This window comes from Chrysochloris asiatica, unplaced genomic scaffold (genome assembly GCF_000296735.1).
Source record: "Chrysochloris asiatica unplaced genomic scaffold, ChrAsi1.0 scaffold00031, whole genome shotgun sequence".
NCBI classification, from domain to species: domain Eukaryota; kingdom Metazoa; phylum Chordata; class Mammalia; order Afrosoricida; family Chrysochloridae; genus Chrysochloris; species Chrysochloris asiatica.
The window spans coordinates 20,694,901-20,711,255 of record NW_006408549.1 but is presented as its reverse complement, the minus strand read 5'-3'; the positions used below and the strand labels follow the sequence as shown (position 1 = coordinate 20,711,255).

Here is a 16,355-nt window from a genome sequence, read left to right as displayed (position 1 = left end):
TATCAAGATACATAATATGGATGCATTTTACCTTTTAAGGATCCGCTAGGTGAATTCTAACTGTCAGCCATTTGAATACCCAGGGTCTCATATTCACACATACACAGGAGTCCTTACATAATGCAAACTGTTGTGTATTCAACTACTAGTGGAAAAGTTGGGCGTTCAAATTCACCGAAAGGTTCCCTGGAGGAGAGGCCTTGCAAACTGCTTCTAAATGGTAACAGTCTTGAGCACTCTACAGAGCACAAGGTTTTACTCTGCAACCCATAAAGTCACCATGAGTCACAACTGACTTGATAATAATTAGTTCTGCTTTTGGATTATATATAAATATGACACGTATACCTAAAGTCCTACGTGACGCTCCATGTAATGGACTGCTTAACCATAAGGCCGGCAGTTCAAATCCACCATCCATTGCTTGGAAACCCTATACAGTGTCACTATAAGTAAAAGCCAACTAAATGGCACTTAACAGTAACAATATATACATACATACACATATAGATGAAGCAAAACTTTCACAACATTTACCTATGTGCTGGTATAGGCTGTAGGGTAAGCACTGGACCTAAAGGTTGGTTTGAACTGCAAGGTTGGCAGTTCAAACTCACCAGCCACTCCTTGGAAACCATATGTAGGGTTGCTATGGGTCATAACAACAAAGCTCTCTGACCGCCACTAATCTGTCAGTTTCTCATACTAAGGTGACTTGTGTGTTGCTGTGATACTAGAAGCTAAGCCACTGGTATTTTAAATACTAGAAGGGTCACCCATGATGGAAAGGAGTCAGTGGAGCTTCCAGACTAAGACAGACTAGGAAGAAGGAGGACTACTTCTGAAAGGTTAGTCATGGAAAACCTTATGAATAGCAGGAGAATTTTGAGTGATAATATGCTCAAAGATAAGCCCCTCAGACTGGAAGGCATTCAAAATACAACTGGGGAAGAGCTGCCTCCTCAATGTAGAGTTGACCTTAATGATGTGGATGGAGGAAAGCTCTGGGAACCATCATTTGCTGATGGTGCACAACTCAAAATGTGAAGCAACAGCTGCAAACATCCATCAGAATGTGGAATGTACGATGTATGAATTTAAGAAAATTGGAAGTTTTTTTTTTTTTTTTAAAGGCATAAAGATCCATATGGTAGGCCTTAGTGAGCTGAAATTAATTGGCCATTTTGAAACTGACAATCATATGGTTCACCATGTCAAGAATGACAGATTGAAGAGGAATGGCAACACATTCATTGTCAAAAAGAACATTTCAAGATCTATCTTTAAGTACACTGTTTACTATGATAGGATAATATCCATATGCCTACAAGAAAGCAAATAACACAACTATCATACAAATTTATGCACCAGCCGCTAAAGATAGTGATGAAAAATTGAAGAATTCTACCAACTTAGTCTTCTGAAATTGATCAAACAAGCAATCAAGAAGATTTGATAATTGCTGGTAGTTGAAATGTGAAAGTTGACAATATAGCCTTAATTACATATAGTCAGTGTGGATTCTTGGTGTGGCGCTGTAGGATCAGCACTGGACTTTGAATCACAAAGTCAGCAGTTCAAACCCACCAGCTGCTCCTCAGAAACCCTCTTCAGGGTTTCCATGAGTTGGAACTGACTTGACAGCACTTAACAACAAAAACAACATAGGCACCATGCTGAAGATCCCATGATAGAACTTTATAAGATCAACAAATGCTTCATTGCAGATAACCTTTTATCACATGGACTTCTCCAGATAAAATACACACGAGTCAAATTGACTAAATTTATGAGCAGAAATGATGTAAAAGCTCCTTGTCATCATCCAAAACAAGGTTAGGCACCAACTGTGGAACAGACCATAAATTGTTCATATGCAAGTTCAGGCTGAAGCTGAAGAAAAATAAGAGGAGTCCAGAAGAGTCAAAATATGATCCTAAGTATATGCCACCTTAATGTAAACACCATGTCAAAAACAAATTTGATGCATTAGGCACTAATCATCAAAAACCAGGGGAGTTTGGGGAGGAAATCAAGAACATCCATACATGAAAAAACAAGTCATTTAAAAGATCAAAATGGATGTCAGAAGATACTCTGAAACTTGCTCTTCAACTTAGAGAGCCTAAAGCTGCTAGATGAAATGATAAAGTAAAAGAGCTGAACAGAAAATTTCAAATGGCAGCTTTAGAAGACAAAGCGCAAAAACCTGGAGTCAGAAAACCAAAAGGAAAGAACATGCTCAGCACTTTTTAAGCTGAAAGAACTGGAAAAAATAAATTCAATTCTTGACTTGCAATACTGAAAGATTCTATGGGCAAAATAGAGTTCTGGTGTAGTGTTGAAGGATAAGCACTGGACTGAAAGGTGGGTTTGAAACCGTATACAGGGTCACTATGAGTCGGAACTGACTCAACAAGACTAAACAAAAATGGGCAAAATGTTGAATAACACAGAAAGCTTTTAAAGAATATGGAAGAAATACAGAGTCATGTCCAGGCATTCAAAATGTAGTAGTAGATGATCAAGAATCTCATGGTATTGAAGGAAGAAGCTCAGCTTGCACTGAAGGCATTGGCGAAAAGCAAGGCTTCAGGATTTGACAAATGGAAATGTTTCAACAAACTGAAGCAGCATTGGAGATGCTCACTTGTCTATGCCAAGAAATTTGGAAAACAGATACCTGGCCAACCCATTAGAAGAGATCCAAATTTGTACACATGCCAAAGAAAAGGAATTCAACAGAATGCACACATCATCAAGCAATATCATGAATATCACATGTAAGTAAAACGTTGCTAAAGATAGTTCAAAAATGGTTGCAGAAATTGCACCAAGGAGTTGCCAGAAATTCAAACTGGATTCTGAAGTGGTATGTAACTAGGAATATCATTGTTCACATAAGATGGATGGATATTGCTGAAAGCAGAGAAGGTCAGAAATATGTTTACATATGTTTTATTGACTCTACAAAGGGACTTGACTGTGTGGATCATAACAAACTATGGATAATATTGAAAAGAGTAGAAATTCCAGAACACTTGATGGTGTTCATGACGAACCTGTACATAGACTCATAAGGTCACTGTTAGTCATAACTGACTCAATGGCACCTAACATCAAGCACTCTGAAAATTTCTCTCTCTTTTTTCTAATGTTGAGGATGATCTGCTGTCATGATTTCATGATCCACCACTAGGTTATAAGGGCAATTTAAAAAGTGCTGTAGGAATAACCCCAAATATTTCCTTATCATCAAAGCTTGTTTCAATCTAATACAAATCTGAGTTTAGATTAATTGCTAATTTAATTGAGTGTTGCCAACTGTACATATTGATCTGCCTCACAGCTTCTGAGAACTTATATGTGACTTGCTACTGCTGTTAAATTTAGTTGGTTCTGACTCATAGCAACCCTGTATAGGGTTTCTGAGGAGTTACTGGTAGGTTTAGCAGTCCAGTACTTATTCTACAGTGCCACACCAGGACTCTTCTCTGTGAGTAGGTTAATAATATTCTATGTCCAGGGATACTTCTCAGGTACTTATGAGATTCAAATGGGAGTATATTATAAACTGTCAAAATTTACGAGCGCTTGCTGTTGTTAAGTGACTTAGAGTCGGGTCCATCTCATAGCAGTGACTTATTATTATATGAGGGTGAGTCAAAAATAATCTGCTCTCTGGCTGTACAATTTATTTTAATCAAGTTTTAGAAGAGATAAATGCATCATTTTTTCAACATAATATCCTTGCTTTTCAATACACTTTGTCCATCTGTCAACAAGCTTTCATATCCCTTATTAAAAAATGTTCTAGGCTGAGCTGTGAGCCATGAATGCACTGCTGTCTTCACTTCTTCATCAGAGGTGAATCTTTGCCATTGAAGGGCAGTTTTCAGGAGACCAAACTGGTGAAAGTTTCAAGGAGCAACATCAGGACTATTGGGAGGATGATTTAACACTTCAAAATGAAGTTGTTGTAGTGTCAAGAGTGTGGGTAGAGAGAGGTGTGCAGATGTGTGTTCTTATATAAGATCACAATGTCCTTGACTAGCAGTCCTCTGGGTTTAATCTGGAGTTTAGGTTTCAGCTCTTCAGTGAGCATCTCACTACATGAGCACTATTGATTATTGAATCTTTTTCCTAATAAATAATGTTCCTATACTGGCCCTTGAGAATTAAAACAAAAATAAACAAAAAACTGTAAGCATCGATTTTCTAGCTGATGGTTGAGTTTTGAACTCTTTCTTGGTTGGAGGCTGAAGATGTTTCCATTTCATACTCTGCCATTTACTCTCAGGCTTGTAGTGATGAATCTATGTCACATCACAAGTAACAATTTTTTAAAAAGAAAATTTTACCTTCCTTCAGCTATCAGTCCAAATTTTATTTGAAAATATCCAAACTCCTGTTTATGTTCTTCTGTGAGTTGTTTCAGTATCCATCTCGCACAGACTTTTTGAAACCCAAGTTTGTTGTGGATTTTTTTGTAAGCAGAGCCATGGCTGATTTGCCACATAATCCATTGCCATTCATCTATTGGACAGAATAATTTCACGTGCATGCTCATCAGCTGTGGACAGGTGCTTTTATGTAACTGGAGGTTGGATCATTTTTGACTCGCCCTCATAGTCTGGTAGTATCTACTTCTAGAGTTGTTTGTTGGGGAGCAGTGTCCCTTTATTGGGAGCCCTGGTATGGTACTGAAGGATAAGCACCAGACTGCTGTCAAAAATTCAAGCTAGATTCAAAGGAGTATATAGACCTAGAGGTATCATTGCTGATATCATATGGATCTTTCCTGAAAGCAGAGACCAGAAAAATGTTCTTGTTGCTGTTAAGTGCCACTGTATCGGTTCTGACTCATAGAAACCTTGCATAGGGTTTCTGAGGCTTTAAATCTTTGCAGAAACAGAAAGCCTTTTTTTTTTTTTTTTAATCCCACAGAACAACTTGTGGGCTCGAACCACCAAACTTGTGGCTCGAAGTCCAGTGTTTATCTTATGGTGCCACTGTGCTCCCAAAAAGATGTTTACTACGCAAAGACTTTCTACTATGTGGATCATGACAAACTATGGATAACATTGTGAAGAATGGGTATTCCAGAATACTTCACTGTTTCATGAGGAACCTGTATATAGACAAAGAACAGAACAAAGGGAGGCTATCTGCTCCAGTAAAGATTCACAATCTCAGAAACCCTATATATGATCACTATGAGTCTCATGGCAGAGTCAACTAGATGGCAGTAGGGTTTTGCCCTTACTGAGTGGGAAACAGTTCCCAGTCTTTGGCAATATTAAGACATTACTAACCACTTGTTTTATAAAAACTGTGTGTCAGAATTAACAAATGAAGATTCTTCAAACTGCTTGCTCATATGATGTAACCGCATAAGTTCATGTTTAAAATGGAAAAGGAGGCTTTCTTCATATTAATAGCCCTTAAGAAATTTCCAGAAAAACCAAACCCACTGTCATGGAACTTATGTTGTTATTGTTGTTGTTATTAAGTGCCTTCAAGTCAGTTCCAATTCATAGCAACCCTGTATAAGGTTTCCAAGGAGCAGCAGGTGGGTTTGAACCACCAACCTCATGGTCAACAGTCCAGGAGTCCTGTATAGGGTTTATAAGACTGCATACATTGATAGGAGCAGACAGCAGCATCCGTTTTCCACAGAGCAGCAGGTGGGTTTGAACTGCCAACGTTTCAGTTAACAACAGGAAGTCAGCCCACAGCTCCACTAAAGCTCCTTTTGAGAAATTTAGGACAAACGTATTTTATAATTTGCATTTGAATTTAGGTAAAAGCTTGGGTAGAGGAAGAAATGTTTGAAAAACAATTCGAGATCTCCAACTTGCAAAACTGTGGAGGGGATGAAGCTGAGCCCTGACTCTCCTTCCCTATGACTCTTCCTCCACTAACAGCACTTTGCTTCCTGGGTATACTTGGGTCATCTGACTGATTCACTGTTGTCGTAAAAACAGGACCTGTGCTGTGTTGAAAGCCACTGAAACTGGGAGAAACTTGTCATGAAAATCCTGACTATCAGGTGACAGATTGCTAGCACTCTTTCCAGACTAGTACAAGTCATCTGGGGCTGGCCACAACTACAGGTCTGTTCCAACCTCCTCCATGTCTGAGAGTGCGGAGCTGTACTTTAACATAGACCATGGCTACTTGGAGGGCCTGGTTCGAGGATGCAAAGCCAGCCTCCTGACCCAGCAGGATTACATCCACCTGGTCCAGTGTGAGACCTTAGAAGGTACGTGGAACTTTTCTTACCATTTAAAAAAGAAAAGGAAAATGTCTCATCTGTAAACAGGTTTCTATGGCTTGAATAGGTCCTATTTCCAGCGTACAGATTTCATGGGTCCACAAACTTGAATGAGGAGAAAGAAAAAAAAGATTGCATCTATATTTCAATATTCTCTTAAGTGAATTTTAGCATTTCTTTTCATTATGAATCCAATATTTGCAGTATCTATAACTTTGTGACCAATGAATATTATCAACATAGTGTGGCACTGTTGGATCAGCACTGGATTTTGAACCACAAGATCAGCAGTTCAAACCCACTACCAACTCCTCGGAAACCCTATGCAGGGTCATTATGACTAGGAACTGACTCAAAGGCACTTAACAACATGTGACTCTCACAGATACCTTGAAATACTTATATATCCTTTTGTGCTTTTACTGCTTCAAAATTACAGATGTTATACTCATCTTTTGTGCTCAATATTTATTGTCTTAATAATGAAGCACAGCACTTATTCCAAATTAAACTTTGAAAATATTTTGATAACAGTATTTTAATATATTTGGCTTTCTTTTAATCTTATACATTTTATTATGTGCATTTATAATACTGTTTGGAGGAAGCCATCCATAGACTCCATTAGATTCCAAAAAAAATGCTAACAAGTTCTGGTCTAGAGATTTTTATTCTATATCTAGTTTTTCAGTATCAATTTGGAGAATTAATCCAAAAATAACTGAGGTTTACAGCCACCCAGAGTTCCCTGAGAAGCAAGGCCTGGGGTCTACCTCTAAAACTGTCTTGGAACCCACTATGGAGCATAGTTCTACTCTCACCCATAGGGGGGCATCGTAAATTAGAACTGACTCAGTAACAACAGGTTAGTTAGGCTATTGATTTGGGACTTTTAAATTTGTCTCACTGATGCTTCAGAAAAAATTTAAGAGATGTCTGTTTTGGGGCCAGCCCAGTTTGTGAAGTCCCAACTTTGACCTCTGCCGGGTCTAGGTACATGGCCCAGAGTTTAAAGATTCCTCATTTATAAAATGTGATAGAAATGCCTCCTTTGCTGAGCTGTTGGGAGAAATGAATGAGACAGTGTGTATGAGAAAATGCTTTCAACCACAATATTTTCAAAAGTTCACCAATAATTAATTCATATCTGTAATAGTATTGTATCTGTAATTTAAAACAGCTACTTTGAAACCTTTTTAAGAACTCGTATGTCAGTTTGGTGCACTTACATTGCTAGATTATTCTAGTTAAAGCATAAAAGCTGAAAATATCAAGTTTCCTAGGAAGGGTATTTGGAAGGCAAACATGGGGGTGGGGTGGGGTGGGGTAGGGCGGCCTCTGAAGGTGACTTTGCAGGCTGTTCCAGTGGAGCCGAATTCTTCAGAGATCACTTGTTTATGGTTCTCACCTGTTAAAGCCGGTTTCTGTGGAGCTGCCCAAAATTTGATGCTTTCAAATGATAGCAACTAATTATGCTAACAACCACTACATAATCCTAAATCACCTCAGCATTTTAAATTAGGAGTTTGGTGGCTTGAAAATATTGGTAAGTATAGGAAACCTGAATAACTTGAGGTTGTTGTTAAGTACCATTGTGGAGTCGGTTCCAACTCATAAGTGACCCTGTACAGGGTTTCCAAGGCTGTAAATCTTTACGGGAGCAGAAAGCCTCATCTTTCGCCCGAGGAACACCTGGTAGTTTCGAACTTCTGACCTTGTGGTTCGCAGCCCAATTGGTAACCACTACACTACCAGAGCTCCTTGACCTTGAGGTTAGCAGCCCGATTTGTAACCATTAGGCTACCAGAAAACAATAAAATGCTAAAGAGCATGGGAGAGATTAAGTTGTTTTGTAGAAACCACATGAGTGAATTAAATGGCCAAAGGAATGCAAATTTAAACCCAAACAAAACAAAATATCTTTGTGATACCAAAGGATGACTACAAAAGAGTAAAGAGCAAAGGCAGCTATTCCAAAGCCATACAAAGAAATCTAGATAATACAATGGTGAAAAATAAAAATCAGGAATGTAAAAGTTGCTCCCAAGTATTTTCAATCAAGAGACTTTCTGACTAAATGATTCAACAGTGGAAGGAGGAGAGAGAAGAGGAAGGAATAGTCGTCTAGATCTATCTATTTTGGCGCTCAGATGAATATGGTACTTTCAATACAAGCTAGGGAGAGAAGGCAAGGTTTTAGACCATAAGAATGAAACTTCCCAGGAAAATCCATACAAATGGATACCTACAGAATTTTCTGTGCGATGTGATGTTAGGACGTTCATGGGCCACTATCTCATGGTTCCTATTTTTCCCCCATGCACACATCCCCAATTTTTCAATAATGCATTTCACAATTATATTTGAATATGTGGGCTTGTGTGAAAAATAAATCTTGTGGGTGTGGTCCATCTTCAGTGAAAGAATAAGGGAAATCTTGGGGGGTCACAGGCTAGGATCACAAAAGGAGATGAAGAACCAGTTTGGCCTTTGGTGGTTAGAAACTTTAAAATAAGAATACAACGATCAAGGAAATAGGGGAAGTTCATGGGGAAATGGGGAATGCCCCCAGTAAGGACTAGTAGTTGACCTTGGAAGGACAATGTGACCTTGTAATCCCCAGTGGAAGGAGAACTGGAGGAAGGGCTTTGTAGGGGCAGGGGAATAAAACTGTTACAGGCCAGCCATGCAGCGCAACTGTCCATTCTACTGGGTTGGGTTCCCGTTTGCAAAGTCAATTAACAAAAACCTCACTCTCATTAAAATTAGTACAAATTGGATTACTTGAGCATTTGTCAGTCTGGAAACCACCACTTCTCATACTTTTCTACTGTTTGGAGACTACCAGGAATAGCAAGTATGAGTCATCAAATCACTCGATAGCATTTAACAACAACATGAGAATCACATGCTTTGAGTAGCTTTTAAACGAGAGAAAATAAAAATTGTACAAGAAAGCCTTGAAAAATAATCATCATGATTGTGTGTGTAGCTGCTTGGGTGGTCAGAAGCACACATCTAGTCTAAGGTCTGCCCCTGACTAACAGAATAAGTCTCAACTGGTCACTAAAGCTCAGTTACTCAGTGTTTCCTAGGTCCAAAAAACAGAAGCTAGTTCATGTTGCCTAGGTCCAAAAAACAGAAGCTAGTTCAAAAAATTGCATTCTTTAAAAGTGACTTTGAGCCTAAATTATAACTTTAAGGGAAATAAAATATATATTTAAAGGGTTAACTTGCTAATTCCATTGTATTCTTGTTTTTAATTATAATTATGTCTGTTTATATTATTAAGTATGTTTCTTTAAAAAAAAAAAAAAAAGACGAGGTTGTAAAACGAAAATTTAGAGCACTAGACTTTAATAAAAAATGGTCTTTTCTAAAATATATGGTAAAAGTACCCATGTGGTGAGAAATATGGTGAGAAAACACCAGAGCTAGTCTTTTAATTTATACTGTTTTCCATAGATTTTCGGAAGGGACTGAGGGGGCTCATTTATATCTCACTAATAATCATGTCCCTTTCAGGGGACATAATCTTCAATTCCTTTTCACAGTGTGACTTAATTCAGCAACTTTATGTTAAATCCTTTCTTCTAGCTAGGGTCAGATGAGCCCTAGTGTGGCAATATAGGGTAAGCACTCAGCCACAAGGTCTGTTTGAACCACATAGTTAGTGGTCCAAACTCACCAGCTGCTCCGTGAAAACACTATACAGGGTCACTATTAGTTGGAACCGACTCAATAGCACTTAAAAACTACAGTTAGGGTCAGAAGGTCTCTAGGTGGTGTAGTTTGTCTTTGACTATTAGCCAACAGGTTGGTGGTTGAAGTTCACTCAGTGGTTCTGTGGAAGAATAGCCTGGAAATCTGCTTCTGTTAATATTACGTCTAAGAAAACCCTATGGAGGTGTTATGCTCTGTAACACACACCAAGAGTCAAGATCAATTCAGTGGGAACTAGTTTGTTTATTTTGTTTGGTAGATACCTAGGGTCAAGGAAGTAAAAATGGATTAGATCTATTTCTTGCCCTAAAGAGACCTCTATTCTAAATAATGAAAATATTAAAATAGAAGAAAACCGTAAAGAACACAGTTGTGCAGTACCTGTCAAAGTTCCAAATGCATACATACTTGGCCCAGAAATTCCAAGGACCATAGATGCATGCACCTGGCATGACAGGTGTACACAACCCTTCATGTAACATTGTTTGTGGTATTAAAGATGAAAATAAGTCAAATATCCAGCTATAGGGAACTGGTTAAATAATAGAGAATTCTGCAGCTAATTTAAAAAAAAAAAAAGAATGAGGAAATACTCGATTATATGGAAATATCACCAAGATATAACAAGGTTTGAAAAAGTTTATAGGAAAATTCCATTTTTCCATGAGCTTTAAAGTTTTCTCATATATATCAAAAGTCTTGGTGTGGTGCTGTGGATAAATGCACTGGACTGCAAAGTCAGTTAGAACCACAAGATCAACAGTTCAAACTCACCATCCCCTCCTCAGAAACCCTATGCAGGGTCACTAGTCACTATGAGTCAGCACCAACTCAATGGCACTTAACAACAACAGCTTATATATCAGGAGTTCTGGTATAGTACTGCAGGAGAATTCTCTGGACCACAAGGCTGACAGTTCAAGTCCACAAGCCGCTCCTCAGTAACCCTACACAGAGGCACTAAATCAGACCTGACTCAACAACAATAACAACATATATTAAGTAATAAAATCAAGGGAGGGGTAAGTTTAAAACAAAAAAACATTCTGTGTGCTTGTCCAGATACAAAGAAACAGGATCCCAAAGAAACTAATTATAGTATGACCCAGAGCTAGGAATGATGTCTGAGTGTGTTAAGTGGGCTGTTGTTGTTTTTGTTTCCAGCAAGTTGATTCTGACTCACAGTGACCCCCATGTGTGCAGAATAGAACTGCTACCTCAGATTTTCATGGTCTCAGTCTGATCTTTTGGAAGCCGATTATCGTACTTGGCTTCCAAGGTGCCTCTGAGGAATTTGAACTGTCAACCTTTTGACTAGTAATAGAACACATAACCACTTTCACCATGTAGGGACTATCTTAGGTGAGTTTGTGGGTGATACATATAATAGCAGACTTTTCACTGTAGCGCTGCGTACCTACCATCTATTGTCAAATTAAAAGTAAAAGATAAATAGGAGAAAGACTCAATTCTACAAGCTTTCTTCTGTATTCTGTTAGACATTATTTATGCCTCTAGTTAGTCTTGTATTCTGTTAGACATTATTTGTGCCTTTAGTTAGTCTTGTATTAAAATGCAAATTCACTTTTGTCACTTTCCTATTAAAAAAATACTTCAATGACTTCCATCATTAGATTAGCTCTTAGTTTAAAAGGCGGTGTGGCCTATCTCAGGAGTCCTTGTGTGAAGCAAATGGTTAAGCAGTTAGTTACTGAGAGGTTGGTGGTTAGAATCCACCTAAAGATGCGTGAGTTGAAAGACCTGGCAATCTATTTCTGAAAGACCATTGAAAACCTTAAATACTAATCACTCTGCAAAAACTCTCCTTGCAGCTTTACCAAAGTTGATATTTTGAGGGAAGGAAAGCCATACCGGCCTCTGGCCCAAGTAGTCACCACAAATACATATTCATCAGATGTTAAAGACACATTTCTATCCATCTTTCAATGCTCGTGTTGTCTCAATTGGTTTAAACACTCAAAGGTGAGAAGTGCACCAACACCATCTTCATTCAGTTGCTCCTATTCTGAGGACTCAGTCTAGTTCCTCAATCTGCTTGTTTAACCTAACCTACTCTGTAGTTTCCACCCTTCTCTGTGACCAGAGCTTGATTCATTTAGTCTTGGAAATGTTGAAAGTGGGCTCTACTTCCCCATTCCAGACTTATTCTTCCTGAGGAAGGCTCTGAGCATAAGTAGAACCCAGGGAGTGGTAACACACAGCGACGGCATTGAAGGAGTGGGTACTGCCCAACTCTCATCTCCCTGTTTATCCTTTGGTCACCTAGGAACACATTTGTCAGGTTATCTAGCCTAGCTCATTCCCACTAAGATATGATAGAATTTAGATCCATTGAGACCTTGAGAGAAACTGGCCACTTGTGAGCATGAACTTCATCAACTATCTTACCCAGCTGCGCTATGTGGACTGGTGGGGTATAGGATTTCATCATTCCAAGGTCAAGCAAATAATTTTCTCTCACTGAGAAGAAACAAAGAGAGAGCAAGGGAAGACAGCCATTTCTACCACAAAAAGAAAAGTCTCCTGGGAAGGATGAGTCAGGCATGTGGAGAAATGGACAAGTAAGAAATTACAGAACACCAAGCACAAAGGATCTCCCCAGCAAAATCCTAATTATTGTAAAGCAACGTTTCAGAATTACTCCAAACTTAATAAAGCTTGCTTATGCCACCTCTTACCCAAACCTATAAACCAAACTCATTGCCACTGAGTGGATTCTATCTCAGCAATCCTATAGGCTAGAATAGAGCTGTCCGTTAGGGTTTCCAAGGCTGTAGATTTTTAAGGAAGCAGACTGCCACATCTTTCTCTCTCAGAGCAGCTGTGCTTAACTACTGTGCCACTAGACTCTCTGGCCACCTCTTCTTAGATAACAGGAATTCTTTTTGTCTGGTTAAACTTGGCATTATCATATGTCCTAATAACTCTCTTACCAGGGATATGTCCAAAGGCTTGCAAACAGAGACTCATATACTTGGTACCTATGTTCATTACCACATTATTCACATTGTCCATCAACAGATGAATAAACAAAATATATGTATGCACAATGGAATATCACTCAGTCACAAAGAGAAATGAAGTTCTATTACATGCTATTGTTGTTGTTGTTAGGTGCCATCGAGTCGGTACCAACCCATAGTGACCTTATGCACAGCAGAACAAAACACTGCCCAATCCTGGGCCAACTTCACTATTGTTGCCACACTTGAGTCCATTGATGCTGCCACTTGGCAAATCCATCTCATTGGGGGTCTTCCTCTTTTTCTCTGACCCTCCACCTTACCAAACATGATATCCTTCTCCAGCGACTGCTCCTTCCTGACAATATTTCTAAAGTATGAGAGATAAAGTTTGGCCATCTTGGCCTCTAAAGAGCACTCTGGCTGCACTTCTTCAAAAATGGATCTACTGGTTCTTTTGGCAGCCCACAGCACTTTCAATATTCTCTAACACCAAAACTCAAAGGCATCAATTCTTCTATGGTCTTCCTTATTCAGTATCCAGCTTTCGCATGCATATGAGGTTATTGAAAACGCCATGGCTTGGGTCAGGTGTACCTTAGTCCTCAAGCTGACATCTTTGCTCTTCAACACTTTAAAAAGGTCTTGTGCAGCAGATTTGCCTAATGCAATATGTTGTCTGATCTCTTGACTGCTGCTTCCGTGGGTGTTGATAGTTGATCCAAGAAGCATGAGTGAAACTTGAAAACACTATGCTGAATGAAATTAGTCAGACAAAAAGGGACAAATATTCTATGATCCCACTTCTATGAAATATCTAGAATAGATATCTAGAATAGAAACAGAAGTATATTGCATAGTGGTTGTCAGAGACTGAGGGGAGAGGGATTGTTGTTGTGAGGTCCCACCAGTCTGTTCTGACATAGTGACCATATGTACAACAGAACAAAACACTGCTCAGTCCTGCACTATCCTCATAATCATTGCTGTGTTTGAGTCCGTTGTCACAGCCACTGTGTATCCATTTTGTTGGTGGTCTTCCTCTTTTTCAGTGACCCTCGAGTTTACCAAGCATGATGTCCTTCTCTGGCAACTGGGACCAACTAGTAACATGTCAAAAGGACATTAGACAAAGTCTAACCATCCTAGCTCCTAAGAAACATTCTGGATGTAATTCTTCCAAAACAGATTTGTTTGTTCTTCTGTCTGTCAGTATTCTTCGCCAACACCATAATTCAAATTAACTTATTTATTTTGACTATGCAAAGGCGTTTGACTATGTGGATCATAAGGAATTATTATCCTACAGCACCAGGCCATAGAGGAGGAAAGCTGTTCATTGCTCTTTGAGTAATTACACGATCTGATGGATTGCAATGTTCCATTTCTGTTGTGCATGGGGGTGCCATGAGTCAGAAGTCAACTCCATGCCAGCTAACAGCAACAAGTACTATTAGATTAGCTTATATAGAGACCATGAAAACATTTCAGAAAGTGAAACATTCCAAAAAATGAAAGTTACAGCCACAGAAACCTTACAGAGCACTTGGGATCACCATGACTTGGAATAGACTAACGGCAACTAGTTTATCATCCCTTTAGAACACACGCTTCAGATCCAAAGATTGTTTTAGAATATAAATGTGTCCCTTTGGACTCAATTTCATGTTAAAGAAGATAGGTTGGCTCCTCTCTCTCCTTTTTGCCTCTCTGCTGACTCCAGTATTGCAAGATTCTTACAGGCTCGAAAACACTCGGGACATTGAATCTCAGGATCTCATTGGCAACTGAAAGGTTTGAATGTTATTCTGCTTAAAAGAAACATATGTCAAATGAACAAAATATCATGGTTTTGAAATAAACACCATTTGTGTCACTTCTGTTGCAAAGATTCCTCAGTGTTGAGAATGCAAATTGTGTGGATATGAGCTGCATACAAACCTGAACTGCCAAAAGAATAGCCAAATAAGACATGGAAAGAAAAGGGTATAGTTGTTTTAAGTTAATTAAATAGATAATTGCACAAATAAATTTCTGCAGTCAAAGAAAGAACATTTTAGATGAGTAATCTGCTCCAGAAATGTGGAAGAAAACCCAGACCCCGAATTGATACCACTCAACTACATTGTGTTATTTGCAGACCTTTTCTCCCCACTTCCCCCATCTCAGCTACCAGAACAATAAATATGTACTCCGTAATGACATCCTGTGCTCAGCATAAAAGATATCATACCAACCCACCCTGCTCAACCATCCTAGCTTCATTTCTTAATCTCTCCTTTTGTCTTGCCTGAAGAGACATATCAGTCTATGTATTTCTCTAAAGACTAACAGCCTCAGAAACCCTATTTAGGATCGATGTGAGTCAGAACCAACTCCATGGCAGAGTGGGTGGTTCTTTCACCGAAGGCTTGAGCAACACTGAGCTGCTTTGAGCTTCTTGCCCCATGTTATTGGGTGCCAATAAGCCAATTCGACTCCTAGTCATAGTAACCCCTATAGAACAGAGGAGAATTATCCTATAGTGCTGTTGGTGGCCCATGCTGCAAGGTAAGTGCTGGGCTGCTAAGCACAAGCTTACTGGGTCAAAACTATCAACCACTTTTCAGGAGAGAGCTAAGGCTGCCTGCTCCCATAAAGATTTATAGTCTCAAAAATCCTGAATAGGATCGCAATAAGTCAGAATTAACTTGATGGCAGTGAGTGAGTTGAGAATCTCTACTGCAGCAGATTGCCAAGTCTTCTCTCCCTCCAAGCTGCTGGTGTGTTCAGTTAGCAGCCAAGCGCCTAACCTTTCTGCCATACTTTACCTGCAGTAATTCATGGATGCCTTCTTCCTACTTTTATACAGCATTTTAAAGGCTTTATTCCTTTCTAGATTAGCCTCCTTCGGGAAACTTTCCTACAATTTTCACCAGCTCCGTTCCTGTGGACCAGTCATTTAATTTTCTAGTCACAGAATCAGGATCCTTATCTATATCGTTGAATTTATCACAGCGTTTAACTTCTCTGCTTGTGATATCTCCTCCTTCACGAGTCTGAGTTTCCTCAAGCACAAAGAACGTTGTTGCTGTTAAGTGCCATCGAGTAGGTTCTTACTCATAGCAACGCTGTATAGGATTTCCTGGGAGCAGCTGGTGAGCTTGAACCACTGACCTTGAGGTTCAAAGTGAATTTGCAGTCCAGTGCATTAATCCATGGTGCTACATCAGAACTCAGCAGTAGTAGATGCTTAATAAGTGTTTGAATGAAAGAACCATGATTTATTTATGGGTTAATGTGCTGGACTGCAAAGTCAGTTTGAACCACAAAGCAGGTGGTTCAAGCATACCAGACGTTCCTTGGAACCCCTACACAGGGTTGCTATGGAT

The 16,355-nt window shown here is 39.2% G+C and overlaps 1 protein-coding gene across 1 annotated transcript in view; it reads left to right on the top strand.

Annotated features, from left to right (window-relative positions):
- Positions 1-6,135: 6,135 nt before the first annotated feature.
- Positions 6,136-16,355, top strand: part of ATP6V0D2 (ATPase, H+ transporting, lysosomal 38kDa, V0 subunit d2) — an 89,508-nt gene continuing 79,288 nt past the window's right edge. Inside the window, exon 1 of the mRNA XM_006859235.1 lies at positions 6,136-6,265. Within this exon, the coding sequence (XP_006859297.1) occupies positions 6,136-6,265 (130 nt within the window). The remainder of the gene's footprint in view (positions 6,266-16,355) is intronic.